At 45.4% G+C, this 25243-nt stretch overlaps 2 protein-coding genes across 4 annotated transcripts in view; both read left to right on the top strand.

Annotated features, from left to right (window-relative positions):
* Positions 1 to 834: 834 nt before the first annotated feature.
* On the top strand, positions 835 to 13383 carry LOC137534568 (histone-lysine N-methyltransferase PRDM9-like). Of its 3 annotated transcripts, none has more exons than XM_068256124.1 (8): positions 835 to 877; positions 5632 to 5750; positions 7422 to 7680; positions 7793 to 7890; positions 8006 to 8117; positions 10454 to 10551; positions 11281 to 11392; positions 12375 to 13383. In XM_068256124.1, exons 2-8 carry the CDS (start codon positions 5670 to 5672, stop codon positions 13145 to 13147), a joined length of 1533 nt encoding a protein of 510 aa, XP_068112225.1. In that variant the 5' UTR covers positions 835 to 877; positions 5632 to 5669; the 3' UTR covers positions 13148 to 13383. The 3 variants fall into 3 exon arrangements, with proteins under 3 accessions (XP_068112225.1, XP_068112226.1, XP_068112227.1); XM_068256125.1 differs by having other exon boundaries at positions 857 to 920; XM_068256126.1 differs by lacking the exons at positions 835 to 877; positions 5632 to 5750 and adding an exon at positions 6647 to 6735.
* A 4805-nt stretch (positions 13384 to 18188) lies between these two features.
* The window catches only part of LOC137534566 (oocyte zinc finger protein XlCOF7.1-like), a 38192-nt gene continuing 31137 nt past the window's right edge, over positions 18189 to 25243 (top strand). Inside the window, exon 1 of the mRNA XM_068256122.1 lies at positions 18189 to 19418. The gene's annotated coding sequence lies outside the window, so the exon portion shown is untranslated. The remainder of the gene's footprint in view (positions 19419 to 25243) is intronic.

Below are 25243 nucleotides of genomic sequence, written 5' to 3'. Positions count from 1 at the left end.
ACTGTGCAGCCGCGGCCAGCTCATGCGGCCATGTTAGTGGACGCAGGAGAGCCCGACCCAGGCTGTGCGGTCGGGAGCCGGCCCGGGGGACTATTGAGCGGCGGGGACCCGGCGGAACAGCACGGAGGGCACGGATGACGTCCTCCGTGCCTTCAAATGTGATGTGGGTATTTAAATTTTTTTTTAGATTTGGCCTCGGAAGTCCTTTAAACGCTCTCTCTCAAAACTCACTTTTTCTGACAAGCATACTCGCTACCATAGGCCATTCTCTCTTTGCCAAGTCGTACTACTATCCTAAAAAAAGTTGCCTCTAGGTATGTGTAATGTAAAGTACCCCACCTGTTGTTTCCCCCCCCCCCCCCCTTTCATTCCTTTAGATTGTAAGCTCAAAAGGGCAGGGCCCTATCACCCTTTTGTGTTTTGGAATTTATTATACATTTTATTCATAGTGTTACTTTTGTCACTGTATTTACCACCATTATCTGTATTATTATGTACCCCATGTTTGTTTCTTACTTTGTACAGTGTCATGAAATATGTTGGCACTTTATAATCGATATAATCATCAAATCAATAATAATAACAATCATAATAAAACATACAAATAAATAAAATGCATATTTTAAAATTTGTATTTATTTAAACTGATCACATTTCTATCCATATCTCAGAAAAAATTCACTTAAAATAACAAAAAAAACTGAGAGAAAACCATAATAATGGAAAATGTTGCCTCCATTTTGTTGTAGCCACATGCACAGACTGTAAACAGCAGTTTCCACAGGCAGGAAACTCTAGTGGCATGCAAACAGGAAGTTCCAGGTTAGATGTAGAAAAACAGGAAATGAGTGGCAGCCATTTCTCTAACTAACAGCAGGTAAGATGGAAATTCTCACTAATCCTCATCCAAAACCAAACAGGTAAGGAAAAAAGACCTGCCAGCAGGCACTTCTTACTGCATACTACATCTCTGGAGAGAGAGGCGCCTTTTTTGCATAAGTAATATTTAATCTTTACTGACAAAGATCAGGGTAATGCTGAAGTTTACACAGGTATAGTGTTTTGTTTTGTTCTTTTTTTTAATGTTTTGTTTTGTTCTTTTTTTCCTTAAAGCAACTAAGTGTATCATCAGAAAACCCATCAATGATGGTACAGTTATCAGATATATAGTTAAAAGGAACCTGAGGTGTAAGACCTTTGGAAGCTGCCATATTTATTTCCTTTTAAACATACCAGTTGCCTGGCAGTAGTGATGGGTCGTTCGCAAACGAGCCGGCTCTAAAAGCCGGCTCTTTGCAGCGAACGACAAGAGCCGGTTTTCAGTTTTTAAAGAGCCGATGCCTCAGCCGCCCCACACAGCTCTGATTTGCTGTGTAATAAAGGGCGCTGAGGCATGCTGGGAGATGTAGTCCTCTTGCAGCTTGTAGGGGTGTATGGGGCCGAGCAGCGCAGTAGCAGGAGGGATTGCCCCAGTCAGAGAAGCAGTCTGGAGTTGTCATGGGGGCGGGGCTTTTACTCCGATTCTGAGTGGTGTCTAGTAGTGATATTTAATGAAGAGCCGATTCAGAGCCGTAAGAGCCGGCTCTTTAATGGGAGCCGATTCAGAAGAGCCGATTCTCCGAGAAGAGCCGGAATTCCCATCACTACCTGGCAGTCCTGCTGATCTTTATGGTCAGTAGGGTCTATATTACACAGGCACTAGCACACAAGAAGACTGGCACCACTTAATATAATCAAAGCTCTTTATTCCATGTTAGTGACAGCAGTGACAGACCGCTGTTTTGGGTGAGACACCCTTTATCAAACTGCAAGAAGCCAATAAAACATACGTGATCCCTTACACCTTTAGATACGCCCATGCAAGTGGGCGGAGACAGAGAGTGGACCTGGTAGAAGACTGGCTATAGTAGTATGCAAATCATAGGCGCACTCACCTGTCCCTTGTATTGCAGCACAGTATGCGGAAGAAACGCGGCCGCTGTAGGACACACACACCTTGGACAAAAGTCAGAGGGATCACGTATGTTTTTTTCGCTTCTTGCAGTTTGATAAAGGGTGTCTCACCCGCAACAGCGGTCTGTCACTGCTGCCATTCACATGGAATTAAGAGCTTTGATTACATTAAGCGGTGCCAGTCCTCTTGTGTGCTAGTGGATTGTACACTCCAGAAGGCACTGGGGTGGGACTTAGGCACGCTATTTACTCCTTTTTGCTGGTCGGTGCTCCCTTCCCTTTGTTTTTTGTATATTACACAGGCATGCAGCTAATCTTGTCAGATTTGTCATAGACATCTGATCTGCTGCATGCTTGTTCAGGGTCTATGGCTTAAAGTATTAGAGGCAGAGGATCAGTAGTACAGCCAGGCAATGTGTATTATTTAAAAGGAAATAAACATGTCAGCCTCCATATTCTTTAAAGAGACTCTGAAGCCAGTTTAAAAATGTCTTTTTACCTTATATTTATCATGTTTGCCCCTGTTAAAACACCGCTATCCTACAGCAGAACGAGGGGTCTTTACCCCCCAACCCCTCCGACCCCCCCCCCCCCCCGGATGGATTTTGCTGCTCATGGAGGCAGAGCTTTCGGCTATAGCTGTGTCTCCATGTGCGTCTATCAGCCGGCGGATCTCCGCCTCTCCCCCGACCCCTCTCGGTGAAGGAAGACTGAGAGGGGTGGGGGAGAGGCGGAACTACGCGCTGATAGACGCGTGTAGAGGCAGAGCTGCAGCTGAAAGCTCTGCCTCTACAGAAAGCGCTTCCCGAGTGTGCCCTGGGGGATTTGGGGGGTAAAGACCTCTCGTTCTTCCACAGGATATCGGCGTTTTAACGGGCAAACATGCCTCAGATAAATACAGTATAAGGTAAAAAGCCGTTTTTAAACTGGCTTCAGAGTCTCTTTAACCACCCTGGCATTCTATTAAGATCGCCAGGGCGGCTGCAGGAGGGTTTTTTTTTCAATAAAAAAAAAACTATTTCATGCAGCCAACTGAACAATCATATAGGTACAAAACACTTGGCTAGCTCTCACTTGTAAAAAGAACAGTAAAACAACCATAACTAAAAACCACCAGCTCATTAAGAAAATCAGTGCACATCAAATGAATTATAGTGCGGTTCAAGAGGAATTTATACAGGTAGATCATATCTTGTCAAATTTAGACTGCACACCCTGCGCTGATATACTGCCTTAATGTGGGGGAGTATCCGATTCACGGACCTGATCCTCTCAGTGTACGATGGGGCTATCAGACTGGGAAAATTATCCAATATTTGGTAGAAGTTTGAGAGCTAGAGCAAGAACTTCTATAGCAAATCGCAGCAAGCACTTTCCAGCCAAGGTGTCTGGGAATATGTAGCAGAGAACCTTGAGGTCACGTGTAAGTGGGTAGCTCATGTAATCATTAAGAAATTTGATGACCTGCATCCAGTAGTTATTGACCAAGGGGCAGGTCCACATCATATGGACAAAAGTGGTGCTTCTGTCTATAAAACCTTTGGGACAATTAGGTAATGTACCTGGTTTAAATTTGGATAGACGTACTGGGTTAGGTATGCACAGGTGCATGTGGGGAAGCCTTAGATACCCTTTCAAGTGTCTTGTCCCATTCGTTCTCTGAGATAGAACCCACGTCCCTCTCCCGTACCGCCCAGCGTGAAGTAGCTTGGACACTGGCTAAAGGTGGTATTAACGCACTATACAGGGCTGAGATCAATTGCTCTTAGAGGATGGGCCCCCTGATAATGGCAAAAATACAAGAGTCAGTTATACCAGTAAGGAGAGTCTCAAGTTGGCGGTACAGTGCATGCTTAAGCTGCAGATATTTGTAGAAGACCGTGTGATTGAGATCAAACTGAGAAGCTAAATGGGCAAATTATTTAAAAACATTTTGCAAAGCTCTGATTTGCTGTATTCACATCCTGCTTTAACACAAGATCTTGACTAGCAAATTAGAGACTCGCATATCTCTCACCTGACCAAACTGATCACATGCTCCTCTATGAGTTCTTCTAGACATGACCATCACTAATCATGAGCCAGTGAAATAGTGTGATGAGGTTAACTCCTACCAGGCAAGAAAGTTTAATTGTCAACATTCTGTAGTATACCAGAGCATAATATGAAAGTGCACAATTGCTAAGCTCAGGATATAAATGAGCAGAGCAGGTTCTAGCCCAGAGCTGGGCAAACTACAGCCCAGTGGCCATAATGGGCCCATTAGTGCTTTGAATACAGCCCGCCGATGGTGGGTCGCTTTCCTCTCCTCCCTCCCTCCCTGCAGGGTTGCAAGAGGTCAGTACTTTGCCAGTGTGTCACATGACGCCACTGTGGCCATGGAGATTGGTGCTGGATGCTACGATTGGGTGAGTAACCTATCATATACCACTCACAATACTGCAGGGAGGAGAGAAATGTGGGGAATGCGATCCGTGACTAAAAAAGTTTGCACACCCCTATTCTAGCCTATTTGCCGCCTGAAGCAATTTCTCCAGCCGCCCCTCCCCCCCCCAAGAATTGCAATTGGTATCTTCCCCCTAAGTAAGGAGTGCAGCAAGTATCTGGTTCTCCCCCCATCTCAGTAAGAAGTGCAGCAGCCAGTTTTTAGGTCTCCTCTCTCCCCCACCTCCTGCTTCGCAAGAAGTGTGGCCAGACTCTGTGCCTCCCCCTCAGTGTTAGAAGTACCTGGGGCCCGCTCAGGGACGAATTTAGGCCAAGGCCACCTAGGGCACCCATGGCCTAGGGCACCACAGGAGCAAGGGCAGCAAAGCAGCAGGCTAAACTGGTGCAGTATTTGCAAGTTTGCAAATGCTGCAATGCAGAGAGAGCAAGCGAGCGCCTGACCCACATAACTCTGCTACTAGCTGCCTGTGCAGCGGCCACCTTGCTGTCTTTGCACGTTTGGATTGTGACCAGCAGCTACTGACTTAGGCAGCATTGGAGACTGACAGGAAGAGAAAGCTTCTGCCCTGGAAACGAGCGGAGTGAATGAGTGACACTGATTTCTGCTGTGGTGTGAAGGCAAGCTGGCTACCTATACTGAAAAGGGGGTGGGGGTGGCAAAAGAAGGGAGTCATCTGACTACCTACACTGGACAGAAAGGGGGGGAGAGATCATCTGGCTACCAATACCTGGGAGGGGGGGGGGTCATCTGGGCTACCTATACTAGAGAGAAGGGTGTTGGGGGTCATCTGGCTGCCTATACTGGAGGTAAGAGAAGGTCATCTCGCCACCTATACTGAGGGGGGGGTGCGACTGGTGACAGTGGCCTTGGGCGGTAAAGAGTACAAATCCTGCCCTAGGCCCACTTCTCTCTATCACCTCCCATCTATCCAGAGTGGCCACAGCAGAAGCACAAAAACCTGAAACTGCAGAAGTGTGCCTCCATAGGATCCCGATGCATGTCATGTGACATAAAGAGCCTACTGTGAAAGGCTGCTGCACAGTGATAGGTGCTAGAGTGCAGGACAGGAGAGAACAGGACAGGAGAGAACAGGACAGGAGAGAACATCGCATCAGGCTAAATAATAGTGCACTGCTACAGCAGCTCTGTCATTTGGATGCTGCCAGATGTCTTTTTCTCATTGGTTAGTTGTTCACTTTTAAAATTATTGATCCTTTCTTCTTTGCCTACAGGAAGACCTTTGAAAGTAAGTAAGTCAACTCTGCATGAAATGATGGAAGAGGACTGCAGTCACATGACTGAGAGGATATTGAACCTCACCTTAGAGTTTGTTTACCTGCTGACTGGAGAGGTGAGGAGGATTCTGAGAGTTTCTCATGGCAAAACATTTAACTCTGTTGCTATTAACAAAACAGTTCTGACTGGAGAAGTGAGGAGGATTCTGGGAGGGTCACATGACATCACTCTTATCTCTGTGAAAGCAGACCTGAACTCAGAACTTCCTCTCTGCTCTAAAACATAAGCAACAGCATAATAACCTTTAACCTTCCTGGCGGCTATGCCGCGCAGGAGGAATTTTCAGGCCCTGCTGGGCAGATTCGCATAATTTTTTTTTTTGTACACGCAGCTAGCACTTTGCTAGCTGCATGTACTGCCCGATCGTCGCCGCACCGCCCCCCCCCCCCCCCCCCCCAGGCCCCGTGCGCTGCCTGGCCAATTAGTGCCAGGCAGCGCTGAGGGGTGGATCGGGACTCCCTTAGACGTCATCCCGCCCCGTCGCCATGGCGACGGGGAAAGCCCTTCAGGAAATCCTGTATTTTGAACGGGATTTCCTGATCAAAGATCGCCGGAGGCGATCGAAGAGGGCGGGGGGATGCAGCTGTACAGCGGCTATCATGTAGCGAGCCCTACGCTCGCTACATGATTGAATTTAAAGAAAAAAAAAAACAGTGCTGCGCTGCCCCTGGCGGATTCTAATAGACCGCCAGGAGGGTTAATGAAAAACATTTCCTTGTTACAGCTTATAGAACTCCTACTGAGATTCTGCAGTGTGGTTACTTCCTGGTATCCTGGGTCGCCTAGACAACTAGACGCCAGCCCTACAACTCCCATCGATACCGCTGCGCGAGATGTAAATAGGGAAGTAGAGACGGAGTCACCTGACCCTTTGAGGACCAATGAGGCTCCGTCTACTAGACGCTCCCGAAAGGGAGACGTCAGGAATTCCCGCGGACCAATCAGGCATGGCTGACGTCACTGTCTGCCGGCGAATCAGTGGCTCAGGGCGGCGCTCGTAACTGGGCGCGCGCTCGGCGGTGGGGCGTTCAGGAAGTGCGGTAAGCCTACCATTCCTTATCTGAAAATGTATTTAATCTTGTGTTTTGCCATGTTGTTTGCTATTGTTGCCTCTGAAGAAGCAGTTTTATCTGTGAAACGGCTGTCAGGCTTTGCAATAATCTGTCAGGACTCTTGGGGATGTATTAAAGGTGTTGTGTGCAGCATATCCTGCTGGCTGGTGCCCGGGCTTCCAATTTGTTCCTCTTGGTACTACATTGTATGCTGACTGATCCTGAGGCACAACCTTTAACTCCTGCTACCCCCTTGGGTCTGCCTACCAGGGTATCTAGTGCCACCCTACGTGTCTACTTTTTACTGTATCCTGGGAGCACAGGAAGGGATAACCTCGCGTGTTTACACATTACCTCACAATTCGACAGATTCAGCAGACAACTGACAGCTGACAACTCAAATTACACTAGATTATTACTAGCTAAGAAGGGAAAATTAGACGGGCTGTTCTCTATAAACATACACAGGGTGGATTTCTCTGTGTTCTCCTCGTCTCCTCTGCAAGATTTCAGGTCCAGTGTAATTAAAAAAACAGACCTGACTGGGGATGTGAGGAGGATTCTGGGAGTATCACATAACATCACTTTAATTTCTGTTCATAAAAAAAGACTTGGCTAGCAGTTGTACCACCTGACATCACATTTACATGTGTCCTGCTTTTTCTCCACTATAGAAATATGCAGCAGTAAAGATGGTATCCATTGATGCTCTGATACAAGGCATGTATCCAGCTCTTTCCGAATCATGGAGAAGAAATCAGAGTTCCAATTCAGTGCCCTCACTACACTTCCTCATTCCTAGAAAAAATAACAAGCAGAAGATTCTAGAAGTCACCAACCAGATGACTGAGCTGTTTGCGGAGTATGTTGAAGGACACATTAATCTATGCAATGACACCATGATGGATAATCATGACATCATCGATTCGCCTGGTAAGAGGATACTTTAATTTCTTGTAAAGTAGAGAGGACTACAGAGGGTTTATATATCGCTATTATATGATAAACTACCTAAATGTTTTCAGTCAGTGTGTGTTTCCTACAGATGGTTCCAGTAACAGGAACCCACCAGAGATATGTACAGGTCCTCTTTATTCCCAGGATTCCCCACAGGAAGAGCACACCTTCCCTCGCCGTTATCAGGTAAGTTGAACTCATGTTCTCATCAAATGTCTGATAGATCTCACACATTGTAGTCTTTTCCCGTTGAGTGAAACCTTGCAATTATTCAGTTCTCATGTGATGAATTTGTTTTCAGAGCACAGGCGAGATTAATATTAAGGCTGAATTGCAGAAATTAACAGAAGAGATGGATGTGAGGATTGATGAGTTGTCCGAGGAGGAGAGAGTTCCTCTAGAGATCAGCAATGGTACGTACAACAACAACAAATAACATTTGTAAAGTGCTTTTCTACCATAGGACTCAAAGCGCATAAGCAAGGCTCAGACCAGTAATTTGTTGACTGGCAAATTGTAGTCCAGAAGACGAATTCTATAAGTCTGCAAATGCCAGGCTGAACAGGTGGCTTTTCTGTCTGGATTTGAATAGCTCCAGGGATGGGGCTGTTTTTACTGAGTGTGGTAGGGAATTCCAAAGGGTTTTGACAGAAAGCTCTGGCCCCAAAGATGTTGAGGTGCACTCTGGGAGTGACCAAGTTTATGGAACCTGCTGATCTGAGGTTGTTAGAGGTATGGTGCAGTTTCAGCAAGTCCTTCATGTATCCAGTGCCCAAATTGTGTAGGGATTAGAATGTCAACAGTCCCATGTTGAAGAGTATTCTCCATTTTTACAGATAGCCGGTGCAGTGAGCGAAGAATCAACCAGTTGTCATTCATCCACGCCTCTAGCTCAGCTAAGCAAGAATTTATTTTTGGAGAAGGGTCTGTTCCACCAGGTTTGAAGGATAGGCATAGCTGCGTGTCATCGGCATAGCAGTGGTACGTCAGGCCATGTTGTTGGATAATTGTACCAAGTGGTAGCATGTAGATTGCAAACAGCAGATGGGATAGGATTGAGCCTTGTTGCACTCAATTTTAGAGGTGCAGGGTTGGACTTCACAGGACCTAGGGATACTATAATCATAACACATATGAGCCAATAGAATACCATTGCTTAGGATAAGCACTATATACAAAAAGAGAAAGCCATCCATATGGCAACAAAATATAGAATCACAAAGATTTTGTGATTCTATATTTTGTTGCCATATGGATGGCTTTCTCTTGTGTGTATATATAGGTCCTAGGGATACTCTGTGTTTTGTCAGTTAAGAAAGATCTGAACTACTGCAGGACTAAGCCACAGATGCCACAGTACTCCTGCAATCTGTTGAGCAAGATTTCATGGTTAACTGTGTCAAAAGCTATTGAGAGATCCAACATGGAGCATTCCCCTCTTTAAACAGTATACAGAAGATATTCACTGTCTGTACCATCATGTTATTTCCCTTCCTATTTCAGTGTTTCCTTTTTTTCTTCCAACAAACCTCTAATGCACTCACAAGAAGAACTTATCTTTCAGGACAATTTGGATGTATTAATAAAGTTCTTACTGTGGATATGTGCACATGATTCCACAATGTTATATTATGCAGGTGAGTTTATTAAAGGGAACCTAAACTGAGAGGTATATGGATGTTTCCTTTTAAAAGGGAACTGAAGAGATAGGTATATGGAGGCTGCCATGTTTATTTCCTTTTAAGCAATACCAGTTGCCTGGCAGCCCTGCTGATCCTCTGCCTCTAATACTATTAGCCATAGCCCCCGAACAAGCATGCAGCAGATCAGGTGTTTCAGACTTTAAAGTCAGATCTGACAGGACTAGCTGCATGCTTGTTTCTGGTGTTATTCAGATACTACTGCAGAGAAATAGACCAGCAGGGCTGCCAGGCAACTGGTATTGATTAAAAGGAAATAAATATGGCAGCCTCCGTATACCCCTTACTTCAGTTCCCCTTTAAACAATACCAGTTGCCTGAAAGTCCTGCTGATCTCTTTGGCTGCAGTGGTGGCTGAATCACACACCTAAAGCATGCAGATAATCCAGTCTAGATTCAGTCAGAGCACCTGATCTGCATGCTTGTTGAGGGGCTGTGGCTAAAAGTATTAGAGAGACAGGATCAGGAGGAGAGTCAGGCAACTGGTATTATTTTAAAAGGGAAAATCCATATCCTTCTCAGTTTAGGTTCCCATTAAAGTGGACCCAAATTAAAAATACAAGATTTTAGAAATAAAATGTATTTTCTAAATTATAATAATAAATAGCAGCATTTTTTCAGCTGCATGATGACAAATATAAAATATTTTACATTTATTGGAGGAACTCCTCCCTTCCTTTCATATTGCTGGGACAGAATCTGGCAGACTGGTGGAGTAGGAGGTGTCCGGCAAAGGAGGAATTGCTAATGGCTGCCACCTGTATAACCCTAGTTCTGAAAAGAGAAGGGTGAAAAGCATGCACTGAAATGCTCATAGGCTTGAAGGAGTGTTTATTTATCTTTGTATGTGTAAGGGTGGAGCAACTAAATATTTTGAATTAAAAAAAATGTTTGGTTTGGGTCCGCTTTAAACTCTTGCCATCCAAGAGCAAATACATTATATTTTAATCCACAATTCCAGGTTTTCTGAATCCTAACATTCTTCACCGTTCCCCTACTTCAGTAAAACTATACAGAATATTTAGTAAGCATGTGTGTGTTTCCTACAGATGGGCATGGCAACAGAAACCCACCGGACAGAAGTACAGGTCCTCTTTCTTACCAGGATTGTATACAGGAAGATCACACCATCCCCCACCATTATCAGGTAGGTAGGTAGGAACAGAGGAATCTCACCTCACACCAATCAACCCCATGTTGCTTATTTTAACCTCTTAAAGTGCCCATATGTCTAGCGATGATGGGCAGATCGACCAAGCGACACATCTCTCTCTGATCACTTCTGATTAGAGAGAGATCTGTTGGCTGCCCATACACCACAGTCCGATTCCCGATTAATTTCAGCATGAAATATCTCAAAAATCAGCCTCATGACTCCTCATATGCCGCCTTGTCGCACCATAGAAGTCCCCCTCAATGTTAATGTGTGTGTGTCCCTTCCCCGTGCATTAAAATCTCTCACCTGTCTAGCCACAAGTCCAACTGCTCATCCTTCCTCATTTGCGATCCACGTGGCTGCTGTGCATAGCATGAGGTGCGGGACTTACGGTGGCCAGACAGGTGAGAGAATATCATACACAGGCACCAGGTGCACATTAACATTTGGGGAGACCGCGGTGGGGTTTTTTGTTGCAATCATTGCTTCTCTTAATATTGCACGCTGTTACTGCCACTCACCCGATTGACCACGTTGGCCCCAGATTTTCACTACCTCAGGTGAGCAGTTAATACTGGATTTAATTCATTTCACAGTTTTTGAATTGAAAATGGTTGAATCGCTGATCAAGCATGCTTGTTGAATCGGATGGTCGATCGCCTGCAAAATCACTAGATGTATGGCCACCTTTACACAATTTATTGTGTATTTGTTTTTTAGAACAAAGACCATGTTGACATTAAGGCTGAAATAAAAGAGGAGATAGAGGAAGTATTTGTAATGGATGATGAGCCATATATTGAGAAAAATATACCTCCAGAGACTACCTCAGGTGAGCAGTTAATACTGGATACAAAATAAATGTTCTGGTTCATTTTCTTTTTCCATTCCTGTCTATTTCAAGTTTTACCTAGACGTTTGCTGCTAACATTGTCTTGCTGATAGAATATGTAATTTCAACCACAAGCACATATTGTTGACCCAGAGTTTTAGAACAGTAGTGCAGGTTCTGACTGATGGTAAGATCATAGAGAAGACTGCTTCCGGTTCATGTTATGTAACTACATTTTTTCTATGCTGATTGAGGCTCTGAACTTATGAGTTGGTCTTGGATGTTGGTCATCTCTCTCTTACATTCAGGACCTGAAACTCTAGACATGTCTCAGGCTTGACCTGTGTCAACAACCTGTGCTTAGTTTATGGTACCAAGGTGTGTTTCACCAAGCTGAGGCTTATTCCTCATTCCAAGTCATACCCAATGCTATCTCTGTGCCAGTCTGGATTTAACACACTTTTTTCACTATATGTACTTGGCCTTGCACATTACTGCAATAGCCCAACCAATAATGCACTAACCTGTAGCAACTCTACTAACTGCAGAGATATTTTTAAAGTATCCAGTTAAGGTTTGTTGGATCACTTTTTCTCTTCTGCACAAGTGTCAAACTCCAGTCCTTGAGGGCCATATCCATGCCAGTGTTTAGGATGGACTTGGACATGGAGAAACGTGTTCTACTTGATGAACGACGCCTTTCCTGACTCAGTCCCATCAATTAATATAAGCTGTGTCAAAAATGTGTGAGGACCTTGGCCCTTGGGGACTGGAGTTCAACATCCCTACTTTAATGCATTCCTTTCTGTGTTATCCAACCTACATGCCACAGTTTCAGGTCAGTTTTTTTTATACCATGTTCTGCCAAAATTCATAGCTATGGAAGTGTATGTATATATATTTGTTTTGTGCACAAGTCATATAAACTGTTCAATTGTTATCAAAACATGGTATTTAGATCCATATATTTTTCTCCCACTAGATGGTTGTAACGTCAGAAGAACTTCAGTGGAACAACTTACAATATCTCAAGCTTTTGTTGGCTCCTTGGAAGAAAATCCTTTTAACTCAGATATCCAACCTCAGGAATCTTCTCCTAACATCAAATGTACGGTTAGCCCAAATACCCCACCAGGGGTTCACAGTATGAACATACCACAACATAGCCCAGACAAATCCCTTATTGATGTGTCAGAAATTCATCAAAGCAGATCATCTGATACCCCTAATCATAAAAAACGGCAGAAACCTTGCAAACGGGGTCAGCCCCGAAGGACTTTGACGCACAAGTCATCTTCTGGTGACCATCAGAAGAAGCACTTGGAGAAGGAACCTTTTTCATGCGCAGAGTGCGGGAAATGCTTTTTCTTCAGCTCAGATCTTCTTAAACATTACCAGGAACACCAAAGAATCAGGCCATTTTTTTGTACTGAGTGTGGAAAGTCTTATACCCAGAAGTCTCATCTTGTCAACCACCAGAGACTCCACACCGGCATGAATACTTTCCCGTGCACCGAGTGTGGGAGGTGCTTCACCCTGAAATCAAAGTTAATAAGTCACATAAGATCTCACACGGGGGAGAAGCCATTTTCTTGCTCAGTGTGTGGGCGGTGCTTTGCACAAAAGGCCACTCTCGATAACCACCAAAACGTTCACACTGGTAAAAAACAATTTTCATGTTTTGTGTGTGGGAAACGCTTGGCACGGAAAGCCAATCTCCTGAAACATCTTGAGACCCACACACAGGTCATCTGACTGCAAAGCCCAATGTTACTGCTGTGAATGTTGAGAACAGTTATTTCCGGAATGTGAACTTTATCACCCATCTTAGCTGCTCCATCTCTGTTTGGCCATTGATGGTGGGATCTGAACCTCAGTCAGTACCATAGTACCGAAGTACATTTGTTCAACTGTATGGCTGGCAAGTATCTACAACCGATGTTACTTTTTCTCTAACAAACTAACTTCTTTAATATCATGAGGAAACCTCCCTGAGTGTAAAAAAAAAAAAAAAAAAAAAAAAAAAAAAAAAAAAAAAAAAGAAGAATATGGACCTCACTAGCTCTTTCTATATGCTGAACATTTTGAAGCTCCATGTTTAGCTTTTGCTTACTTATGAGTCTGAAATTCTTTCAATTCCACATTAGCCATGCAGGCCCAAATCCAATACCTTAGAGGGAACCTGAAGCAAGAGGTGTGTGGAGGCTGCCAAATGTATTTCCTTTTAAACAATACCAGTTGCCAGGCAGTTCTGCTGAACTCTTTGGCTACTGTAGTGTGTGAATCACACACCTGAAATGCAGCTAATCTTGTCAGAAACATCTAATCTGCATGCTTGTTCATGGTCTAGGGCTAAAGGTACCCATACATCTAGCGATGATGGGCAGATTCAGCAAAGAAACTCTCTCTGATCTAATCTGATTGGAGAGAGGTCTGTCGGCTGCCCATACATCGCAGGCCGATCCCTGATCCATTTCAGCATGAAATCTCTTGGGAATCGGTAGAATCCGCCGCCTTGTCGCTGCCCCCTAGTGTATATACTGTATGTGCCTCCATGTGTGCATCTATATATTACCTCTCCCATGTCGCCCACCCATCTTCCGCTTCCTGCTCCTCCATTTGTGTCTCACGCGCTGCCGGTGTTTAGCACGTGGCGCATGTGATGTCATATAGTGTTATACACTAGGGCAGGGGTTTCAAACTCGCGGCCCGCGGGCCATTTGCGGCTCTCGGCACAATATTTTGTGGCCCGCGCCGGCAAAAGACACGGAAGCAAACTATTTTTGCCTATTTTACCTTATAGGTCGCGTCAGTGCTCCCAAGTAATCCGCCACATCCCCGCCGCTAAACGAGGGCTGCAGAGCCCCCAAATCCCCCGGGCAAATATTCACGACTGCGCTGAGGGGCAGAGCTTCCAGCTGTAGCTCTGCCCCTCCTGACGTCAATTGCCGCACAGATCGACCGCCTCTCTGTGAAGGAAGAGTGAGAGGGGCGGGCAGAGGCGGCGATCTGCTGCGATTGACGTCAGGAGGGGCAGAGCTGAAGCTGAAAGCTCTGCCCCTTCCAGGAAATGCCGGCAGATTGCCCCTCGGGCGATTTTGTGAAATCCCTTATGCGGCCCAGCCTCAGCCTGACTTTTCCTCCTGCGGCTCCTGCAGTTTGAGACCCCTGCACTAGGGGGAACAGTGCCAGGGGTTTTGTTGCTCGCCCCAATATCAGTTGCCATTACCGCCACGCACCCAATCGACCACAATGATACAACATCTTGCAGCATGTCTAATCATTACATGCATTTGGTAGCATCATCAATCGGGCATGTTCTTGGCGACATTGATCGGCCACCAAGTGGAGTAGTGTAAGGCCACCTTAAAAGTATTAGAGGCAGAGGATCAGCAGGACAGCCAGGCAACTGGTATTGCTTAAAAGGAAATACATATGGCAGCCTCCATATAAGTCTCACTAGAGAGTTTTGGCTACTCACTTTTCTAACTCCCGAAGAAATTTTACAGGTCTTCCAGGATTTTCTAAAGTTATTTATGAATAACAAGTAAAATATTTATCACTTCTTTATTTTGTATTGTTAAATTGCTTAATTAACCTGTGATTAACTGCGTTTGCATCTGCAGTTATTTTCCAACTTTCACAACACGTTTAATGACAATCATTTGTGCGAGGAGAGATCTTTTTTTTTTTTCTGATAAAAAGCCTGTTTTATTACTTCTGATTTTTAATGAGCAAAACTGGCTAAAAATAACCGACGTACAAAAAAGTTTTTTTTTACAAAAACTCTTCCGAGGTCTCTCAGTATTTTTTTTTTTCCATAACAAATCAAGTTTATTGTGAACCATCAACAGACAGGTGAAAAAACTTGTTTCCAACTTTTTGCGATACATTACAGAATAAAATATGTAGGAACAATTTCAAGGTTGCAACTTTAACTATTAGCTGGGTTACCTGGCACTATATACGTGTTTACAACTCAGCGCCTTGGAATATCGAATAGACAATCTCTCAGTATTTTTAACTAAAGAAAACACCATCAACACAAACCAAATATGAGCTTAAAGTGAACCTTAAGCCAGAAAAAAAAATGAGTTTTACTCACCTGGGGCTTCTACCAGCCCCCTGCAGCAGTCCTGTGCCCTCGCAGCCACTCACTAATCCTCTGGTCCCCCGCTGCCAGCTAGTTTCGTTTTTGCCGACAGGCCCGTCAGGACTGCGCAGGCGCATTTTGGAGTGCATAAGAGCCCGACCTGGAAGCCGGCCTGGCCAGGTCGGGCGCGCCACCGAAGAAGACCGGGAGCCTCCGGAGCGGTGCCGAGGGCACGTCCTGGCTGCCACGGACTGGAAGAAGCCCCAGGTAAGTGGATTAGTATTTTTTTTTTTTTTTATCACCGTCCGTGGATCTTCACTTTAAAGAGTCACTTAAGCCAGAAAAAAAAAGAGTTTTACTCACCTGGAGCTTCTACCAGCCCCCTGCAGCAGTCCTGTGCCCTCGCAGCCACTCACTAATCCTCTGGTCCCCCGCTGCCAGCTAGTTTCGTTTTTGCCGACAGGCCCGTCAGGACTGGCCATGCGTAGCTTTTTCCGCATTCCCGACTGTATTTAGCGCTATTGCGGACCGCAACGCGTACAAAAATACGCGTTGTCGCATATCTATGCGTGCGTAATGCGGCAGTTACAGTTGGGAATGCGGAAATAGCTACGTGTGGCCAGTCCTGACGGGCCTGTCAGCAAAAACGAAACTAGCTGACAGTGGGGGACCAGAGGATTAGTGAGTGGCTGCGAGGGCACAGGACTGCTGCAGGGGGCTGGTAGAAGCTCCAGGTGAGTAAAACTCTTTTTTTTTTTTTTCTGGCTTAAGTGACTCTTTAAAGTGAAGATCCACGGACGGTGATAAAAAAAAAAAAAAAAATACTAATCCACTTACCTGGGGCTTCTTCCAGTCCGTGGCAGCCAGGACGTGCCCTCGGCACCGCTCCGGAGGCTCCCGGTCTTCTTCGGTGGCACGCCCGACCTGGCCAGGCCGGCTTCCAGGTCGGGCTCTTATGCACTCCAAAATGCGCCTGCGCAGTACATCCCGGAGGACGTCCGATGACGTCAGCGCGCACCAGAGACGCAGATACACAATTGTATTTATCCTCCTAAAAATGACTTTGATATCCCACAGTTTTATTTTATATTTAAATTTACTTTTTAAGTTTTTATTGTTTCATTGTCTTTGCTCAGTGACATATTCATTGAAGTATGCCAGAGCTAAAACCTATGAACTATTGCCCCTCTGAGAAGCAATTTAGTGCCAGGAAAGTGGTTTATGGTTGTAAATCCTTATCAGTGAGGGCTACGCCCAGTCCTGACCCGGTGTATGTACTAGTACATCGCGGGTGATGGCTCTCCCTGCTGCTGCTACACTCCCTGGTGGTGTTAAATACTATTCCCCCTTCAAGACTTCGCAACTCGGAGGGAGGTGTAATTCTGGGTCCATCGATTGATGAGCACCGGTGCCAAAACCACCTGCTTTGCCAACCTGGACAGAAACGCACTTGCTTACATTATTCTTTTTAATTCTTTCAGGCAGAGAAAATAAAAAAGGACCACAGAATAGTTATTTGTGTGCATGGCACATTATTATTATTTTTTTAATGTATTTAAAAAGCACCAACATATTACGCAGCGCTGCACAATAGATAAATGGGTTAACATACAAGATAAGACATACAGAAAACTCAAGACAAAACAAGATCATGCAAATGATTTGATAACCGTACAGTGTGTCACAGGTCAATATAGAGACTGTTCTAGTCCACAAGAGGGGCGATTGACAGTAAGATTGCATAATCAAGCTGGAAACACTAGGGAGGAGGGCCCTGCCAGAGGCTTACAATCTAAAGGACATACACTGTACATATACATGTCTATCTCATCATGTCACGTCACCTCGGGTATCCTTTAATGCTTGAAAATGATTCTGAGGTTTTACCACCCTGCTCTGCCAACGTTGATGATGACTGTGCCCATTGGGTAACTTTTGTGGCAGATGGTGCGCATTGTAATTTTCAGCCACCAGATGTCTCTGTGGCAGCTGTGTGTGTACCAGCTAGGTAAATGTCCATGTGGGACAACTGAATAAAGGAAAACCTGCCAACCAACAATAGGTATGTAGGAAGCAAAGATGGAAAAAGGATGGAAGGGTGAAGAGCTATAATATTTCCCAGTTGACATGGATCCGTACCAGTGGTGTAACTACACGGGGCCACAAGCACTCTATTGATATGGAGCGCCAAAACCAAACCAGGACAGCTGCAGTGTCAGAGAGGTGTAATCAGAGTAAAGATTACTGTACTACTATGCAACGCACATATAGAGGTGTTCATTACCAGCATAGCTCCAATGTAAAGCTAATAAGATGGATGAAGGAGGGCCCCTATAGTTCAGGGGCTCTGGTGTGGTCACAACCTCTGCATCCCCTTTTGCTACTCCACTGATCAGTACTTAGTATAATGATAAATGTTAACAACAGATTAAACAGTATTTCCTCTACTTTACTCTCCCTAGCTAAGGTGATAGAATTTTTTAAAGGACACATCCAAGCTCAAAAACAAAAAAGATCCACTGACCTGGGGCTTCCTCCAGCCCGTGGCAGCCGTCCTGTGTACTCACCACAGCTCCAGTGGCTCCCTGTCTTCTCCGTCGGCGCAGCTGCCACTGCAGAACTACTGCGCCTGGGCAGTACCATCCTGATGACGTCGGGGATGACCCGCGCCGTGGAGCGCAAAAGACGCCAACCGGGAACCCAACCTGGCAAGGTCGGCTGTGCCGGCGGAGAAGACCGGGAGCCACAGGAGCTGCGGTGAGGGCACAGGATGGCTGCCACGGGCTGGAGAAAACCCCAGGTAAGTTTTTTGTTTGTTTGTTTGTTTGTTTTTTGAGCGTGGATCACTCCTTTAAGACATTTACAGATCACTTTGTGATGGACGCCTCTGGTCCCTATAAGGACCAGAGGCTTTTCTTTTATTTTCTTCCCTCCCCAATCACTGTGATTGGCTCACAGCGATCAGGAGGTCAGGAGCCAATGAAAACGGCTCCTGACCGATAGGAGGAAGCTCGACTGACAGCCAAGTCTACTTCCGCCAGGAACAGCGATTGGCACGGGACCGCGGTAAGCCATGGCGTAGAATCAGAGTTGGGCCCTTTTCCACTTACGGCGATTGCGATGCTTTTTAAATTGCTAGGGTTTTCTAAATAACATAGGAATCACGGTAGGTAATTTCCACTACCGCAATTTGACTTTTACTAAAGCGCAATCGTGGCTCAGAGCAATTTGTACCATGATTTTGTTATGCAGTGCATTGCATAGCAAAATCGCAATCGCCCAAAAAAATTAGCAACCTGCTGAATCGCAATCGCTAGCGTTTAGCGCAAATGCTAGCGATTGCTGGTGACAAAGGGCCCTTAGAGAGCCACAGATGCTGCGTAGATACTACCTACCATGGTCTTGGACCAGTTAAAGTAAGTGGAAGAAATGGGGCCTTGTGTGAAAATAAACATGGGCTCCCCATTCCCCAGATAGCAGTATTAGGCAGCACCAACCTCCCTAGATAGCAGAAGTATTTGTCCTTTGTTTCTCCACCTCACCCCTAGAGAGCAGTTTCGGGTGATCTTTGTCCCCCCACTTCCCTAGATATTAGTATTAAGTAGCACCCCCCCCCCCCCATATAGCGATACAAGATGGCCTTCCTTCTCCCCCAGATAGCACTATTAGGTGGGCTTTACTACCCTCCTTCCCCACAATGCAGAGAACACAATGGAGTGTTATATCTCACTTGTGCTGTGCCATGCTCCCTCCTTCACCCTTCTTCAGTGTTTTCTAGTCTCCTATATCCTCCAACTGGCACCTCTTCTTTGTTTCAGACATGTAAACACTGGCATAACATGCTGCCAGGTCACAAAGACATATACCGCTGCGGGTAGCCATGGAGACAGGAGGATGTGCTGAGAGAGGAAGAAGGAAGAGCGTGTCAGACAGGTGAGATATGACACTCCACTGTGCACTCTACCTTAACCATCAGGGGTCACCCCTCTGATTGTGACATCCGAGTTATGACACAACCACATGGTGATGCCAAAAGGGGGTAGGCTTAGAGGCCCCTACAGGGCTCTGGGCATTGCCTAGTTTGCCCTAAAGAATGGGGGTCCTGGAGAGGGTGTGTGAAAATCTGGAGAGCAGGCACAGTTGTTCTAACTGGACCTAGTCGGAGCTATAAATGGGACATGACAGGTGCACCGAGGGGAGTCTATCCACAAGTTAGAACTAAAGTTTAAGAATACTGAGGGATGGTTATCCTTGTACATTGTGGGCCATCTCAGGCTCAGGTACCCTTTAACTGGAGGCACTAAAAAGAGGTCCTTGAAGTGGGGACACATAGGGCATGATTCATAATGCTCTTTCACCTGTTTTCCTCTTATCTATGATACAGGGGCGTAGCAATAGCCATAGCAGCCATAGCAATTGCTATGGGCCCCAGAGATGAGGGGGCCTAGGTGTTACTCTGTGTTCTGTATTAACGTTCCTTTGTTTCTCTATCCTCTGACTTTGTCTCAATATATAAAGTGTACAATGCATGGACACGTAAATTGCCCAGTCAACTCATTCCATGGGGGCAGGTGGCATTGCTAAATAGTGCCTAGATCTAAAGGTGACATGAAAACTTTGCTATAGGGCCCCATAGTCTCTAGCTATGCCACTGCTATGATACATTTTTAAGCTCACAGAGAGCAAAAATATATAACTAGCTGATGGCCCAGTGTTGGCTGGGTATGTATTTGGCTGCTGTTGGCTCCGCCCACTTTTTCTAACCCTAATGCACAATTACTCAATGACCTAGTTTGTGAGCTTTGCGGTCTTTGGTATCAATCATTTGCAGTGAAATGAAACAAAGCGGATTGGCTGTGGCTCCACCCCCTTTTCTGAATTTGAACCCCAGTCACCCAATGACCAATTGTACCAGGTTTGAGGCTTGTGAAATAAATAGTTAATTGCTGACATTCTTGCACTGTTAAAGGACCAAGCTAATTGAAATCTAAGCCCTGTTTTGGTGGGCTCCTGGCTGGCAGGGCGTAGATTTCAATTATCCCCCGCTGTGTGCATTCGCCGTTTCCGTCACTTCCTGCCTATCGCGATGCTCAAACCCGACGAGTTTCACCGCATCTCACAGCCTCTGCCTGTCTCTATAATGGCAGAGCCATGTGAGCTGGTCAGGAGCCGATTTCATTGGCTCCTGGCCCTGTCTTTCAATGTAAGCCGCTCCCATTGGCTTACATTGAAAGACAGAGTCAGGAGCCAATGAAAGCGGCTCCTGACCGGCTCACATGACTCTGCCATCTCTATGATGGCAGAGTCTATGTCCTGGGGGTCCTGGTGACGGCGGTTGTAGCGGGTATGTGTGGCAATTCGTCGGGATTCCATCGTTCTGGTACCATCGGTCTCTGGTCCTTAAGGGGCACTTCAGTGGTTAAATATTCCCCTTGAAAATCAATAGGTGAATTTTGATCAGCTTTTGTAGGCTCCACCCACTTTTCTGAATATTAATCCCAGTCACCCAGTGACCAACTGTGCAGTTTGGGAACCCTGCCATTAACAGTGTAAGAATGGCTGCAGTTTACATTTTCCCAGTGAAATGTGTATTTGTCACCACCCACTTTTTGGTTATGGGGATAAAAAGTATCCTATTCGTTATTCCAGGTAGTGTACTATGTGTGCGCCAAATTTCATTCAAATCCGTTCAGCCATTGTTGTGTGATTCAGTAACAAACATCCAAACTTTCACATGTATAATAGTAAGATTAAGGTAAGAAAAATAATATTGAAATGAAGTTAATCAGGAACAACTTACTTTGAGTCAGCACATCAATGTTCAGCGCACATCATTCCATTAAAATCTTTAAAACCACTGGGTTTTGCAATACTTTCCAGCAGCAGCCTCCACCATAGACACCCAATGTTAAACAGACTCACCGGATGTATTGGCCACTGTTAGACTGGCCAACCATGCACAAGTCCAGGGAGCCTAGGAACTTCAGGATCCTGGTGTCACCACTGTCATATATCAGATTTTTTCCTTTTCACTTGCAGAACCTAAGGAAAAAACCTCACCTAGCATGATACTGTTTTCACTAAAATTGCTTTTATTTTAAAATTGCACTCACATTGCCTTTAGTAAAGAACACACATGGGGTTTTTACTCTCCCCCGTTGCCAAGCTGGGCGTGAGGATATGCTTGTTCCCACCACCGGCTGTATATTATCCTCCTCAAGTGACGCCGCTTCGGGGGTCCGTTGTTTGTTGCCTGGTATGTCCACCTCCGCCCAATCGATTTTGTCACTGACTTGTGACTGATCTAGTTTAAAAAGATAAGGGGGATGCATGGAGGAGAAAAACAGACCCCTCATAAAATCATTAGGTGACCACAGTCCTGCATGTAGCCTGACAAGAGTAGAGAAATGACTTTTAATTCACCTTGAGGTGAAAGAATAAGTCATTCAGACATTTTAGTAAATTAATCAGTTTTCTGTCAATGCTAGCCATTTCAAAATTAGCAGACAATTATTAAATATGATTTGTGGGTGTTTGGACCACTCAGCGCATCCCTAACACCGTCCGAAAGCAAGCAACAGTGTGCTCTGCAATGGAATACTCCAAGACACACGTTTGATATCTGTGTGACACAGAGAACACCAGAAGCGTGCCTGTGTCACTCTCTGCGGGTTATGGTCGACTGGTGCTTATGTGTCTCTGCGAGTTATGACCATTTCAGTTATTGCATATTCTTTCTGCTTGTCATGACGAAGGGCAGGAGAAGGTATACACCGCCCATCTCCCTTTTACAACTCCGCCCTCTGGCAGAGGAAGAGTTAAAAACAACACTGCTGGACACAAAGGCGAGCCTTCTGTCCATTCATCCATCTACCATCAAAGGATGGGCATTTCATTCAAGGACTTCTATCCATTCCACAGAACTTTTCATAACTGGACTTCATGTCTTCTGTTGGACTTATTACCGCAAAAGGACATACGGTGACTTGACCAACTGCTCAGACTATCAATAGCTATTTTCGCATTTAATCCGTATTATTTCTGTATCGATTTGTTTCATTTGCTATATTTTGTTCTGATTATTTCTTTAAATAAACGATTAAAAAGAGTTTGTCTAAGTGCTGTTCTGAAAAATCTCTGCCAAAAGGATTCACGACTCCTGAGAGACGTTACCATAACAGGGTTGATATTAATATTGTTATTTCACTATATCTAGAAAGGTTGTCAAATTAACCCTTTTTCCTACAGGATTTAGCTAGAGTTAGACTTAGCGCATTCCCATGCTTTATTGTGGATTGGTGGCAGTGACCTGGCCTCCATATGAGAGCCCAGATTGTATCGATTGTATATACAATCGAAATTGGACTGTGTGTGGACGCACCAACCAATCCAAAAGGTTACTTTGCCTCCAGTGCTGACTGTCTTCAGGATTCCCTCAGGATCTGAGGCTGAATGGTAAACTGCATGACAAAGGGAACAGGAATTGGAGGGTTACTGCGCACACGTCACAGTCACTGACTTAAAAAAACGTAGTGACTGACTAGTGGCAGTGACTGCAACTAACTGAAGTTGATCACTGGCTAATGAGCTGAATACAAGTGTCAGATACAGTAAAATAATAAAGAGCACAAAAGCAAAATAATTACAGCTAACCGAAGTTGATCGCTGGCTGGCTGGCTGCCGCTTAGCTAGCTAACAAGTGTACAGCAATAGAGCAGTGGAATCAGTGTGAAGTTGAACCTGCCTGCACTAAGCACAGCAATCAGTACATTGACTACAGCTAACTGAAGTTAATAACTCACTGGCTAGCTAAATACAAGGATATACAGTAACTAATAGATCAGTAGAATCAGTGACCCTGCCTGCCTGCACTAAGCACAGCAATCAGTACATTCTCTCGCTGAACTACACTGACTACAACTAACTTTAGTAATCACTCACTGCTAGCTAGCTGAATACAGGTAGAGACGGCCCGAGCGGTTCGCCGGCGAACTTGTTTGCGTGAACAACAGCGGCGAACACATAGCGAGTTCGACCTGCCCCCTATACCACATCATTGGGCTAAACTTTGACCCTCTACATCACAGTCAGCAGACACATGGCAGCCAATCAGGCTGCACATCCTCCTGGACCCCCACCCCCCTATAAAAACGCTGCTGCGTCGGCCATTTTCGCACTCTGTCTGCTGCCTTCTTAGTGAGAGAAGAGAGAGGTTGCTGGAGAGATAGGGAAAGCGGTAGTTAGCTCTTGTTAGCTTGCTCCTTGCTGATATTTGTTGCTGAAAAGCACCACAAAAAACTCTTTTGAGAGCTAATGTTCTTGTGATGTGGTGTTTTTTTTGTGTGTGTGTGTGCCACTGACACTGCATATACAGCCCTGTCTGTCGCAGCTGGCCCTTGCTATACTGTGCCAGGCCCAGCACAGTCAGTGCATACCTTTCACTTAATCTGTGTGACTGCACACTGTATCATACCAGTCAGTGCATACCTTTCACTGCATCTGTGACTGCACATTGTATTATACCAGTTAGTGCATACCTTTCTCTGCATCTTTGTGACTGCACATTATATTATACCAGTCAGTGCATATCTTTCACTGCATCTGTGTGACTGCACATTGTATTATACCAGTCAGTGCATACATTTCACTGCATCTCTATGTGACTGCACATTGTATTATACCAGTCAGTGCATACCTTCCTCTGCATCTCTGTGACTGCACATTGTACTATACCAGTCAGTGCATACCTTTCACTGCATCTCTGTGACTGCACACTGTATTAGTCCAGTCAGTGCATACCTTTCACTTCATCCCCCCCAATATGGTGGACAAAACAACAGGCAAAGGCAGAGGCAGGCCACCCGGCAGGTCTGTTCGAGTTCGTGCTGGCGTGATTTTGTGCTTGTGGCAGTGTCCGGTATGTATGTATTGCCACCTATTGGCAGCCAGCCAACATGCCCTTCAAGGTCAGCTGATGGCATCATCCCAGGGCTCACCGGTGTGGAAATTTTTTCGTGTGTCTGCCTCAGAAGACAGCGATGCCATCTGTACTCTCTGCCACCAAAAATGTAGTCGTGGAAAGAGTAAAGCTGGCCACTAACGGTCCAATTTCTAGCGAAAAATCATTCGAGCGATCAGAAATTCTGATCGGATTGGTTGTAAATAATCTCCATCAGTGGACACAATTGATTATGAACGAGTGAAAAAAATGTCGCCCGAATGAATTTTCGTCGAACGAAAATTTGGATTTTCTTGGTGGTCGTGATAGATAGGAAGCAATGATTGGTTACTTGATGGTGTAGTGAACGATTTTTCGTCCGATCAGAATTTGTGATTGCTCGAATGATTTTTTTGCTAGAAATTGGACCGTTAGTGGCCAGCTTAAGACCAACGTAGGGACAACTGCCTTACGAAGGCACATGATGAACAAGCACAAACAGCAATGGGATGACCACCTGAGGAAAAGCGGTACACAAACACAAAGCCACCCTCCGCCTCCTCTTCCTCCTTCAGGTGCAGCATCTTCAGCTGCTTTCTCCCTTGCACCTTCACAGCCACCCTCCTCCACTCCGCCTCTCACCTTGAGCGGTTCCTGCTTCTCTCCCTGCAGCAGCAGCCAGGTGTCCGTGAAGGAAATCTTTGAGCGGAAGAAGCCAATGTCTGCCAGTAACTCCCTTGCCCGGCGTCAGACAGCTGGCTTGGCGGAACTGTTAGCTCGCCAGCTGTTACCATACCAGCTGGTGGACTCTGAGGCCTTC

Source organism: Hyperolius riggenbachi, chromosome 10, assembly GCF_040937935.1.
Source record: "Hyperolius riggenbachi isolate aHypRig1 chromosome 10, aHypRig1.pri, whole genome shotgun sequence".
NCBI classification, from domain to species: Eukaryota; Metazoa; Chordata; class Amphibia; order Anura; family Hyperoliidae; genus Hyperolius; species Hyperolius riggenbachi.
This window is presented reverse-complemented; position numbering and strand designations above follow the sequence as displayed.

What these genes read in the sequence shown, in the direction of transcription:
- LOC137534568 (XM_068256124.1), top strand. Translation starts at nt 5,670, where the DNA reads ATGATGGAAGAGGACTGCAGTCACATGACTGAGAGGATATTGAACCTC. An exon ending in TTTACCTGCTGACTGGAGAG is followed by an intron (nt 5,751 to 7,421) that starts GTGAGGAGGATT and finishes TCTCCACTATAG; the next exon opens with AAATATGCAGCAGTAAAGAT. An exon ending in TCCTCTAGAGATCAGCAATG is followed by an intron (nt 8,118 to 10,453) that starts GTACGTACAACA and finishes TGTTTCCTACAG; the next exon opens with ATGGGCATGGCAACAGAAAC.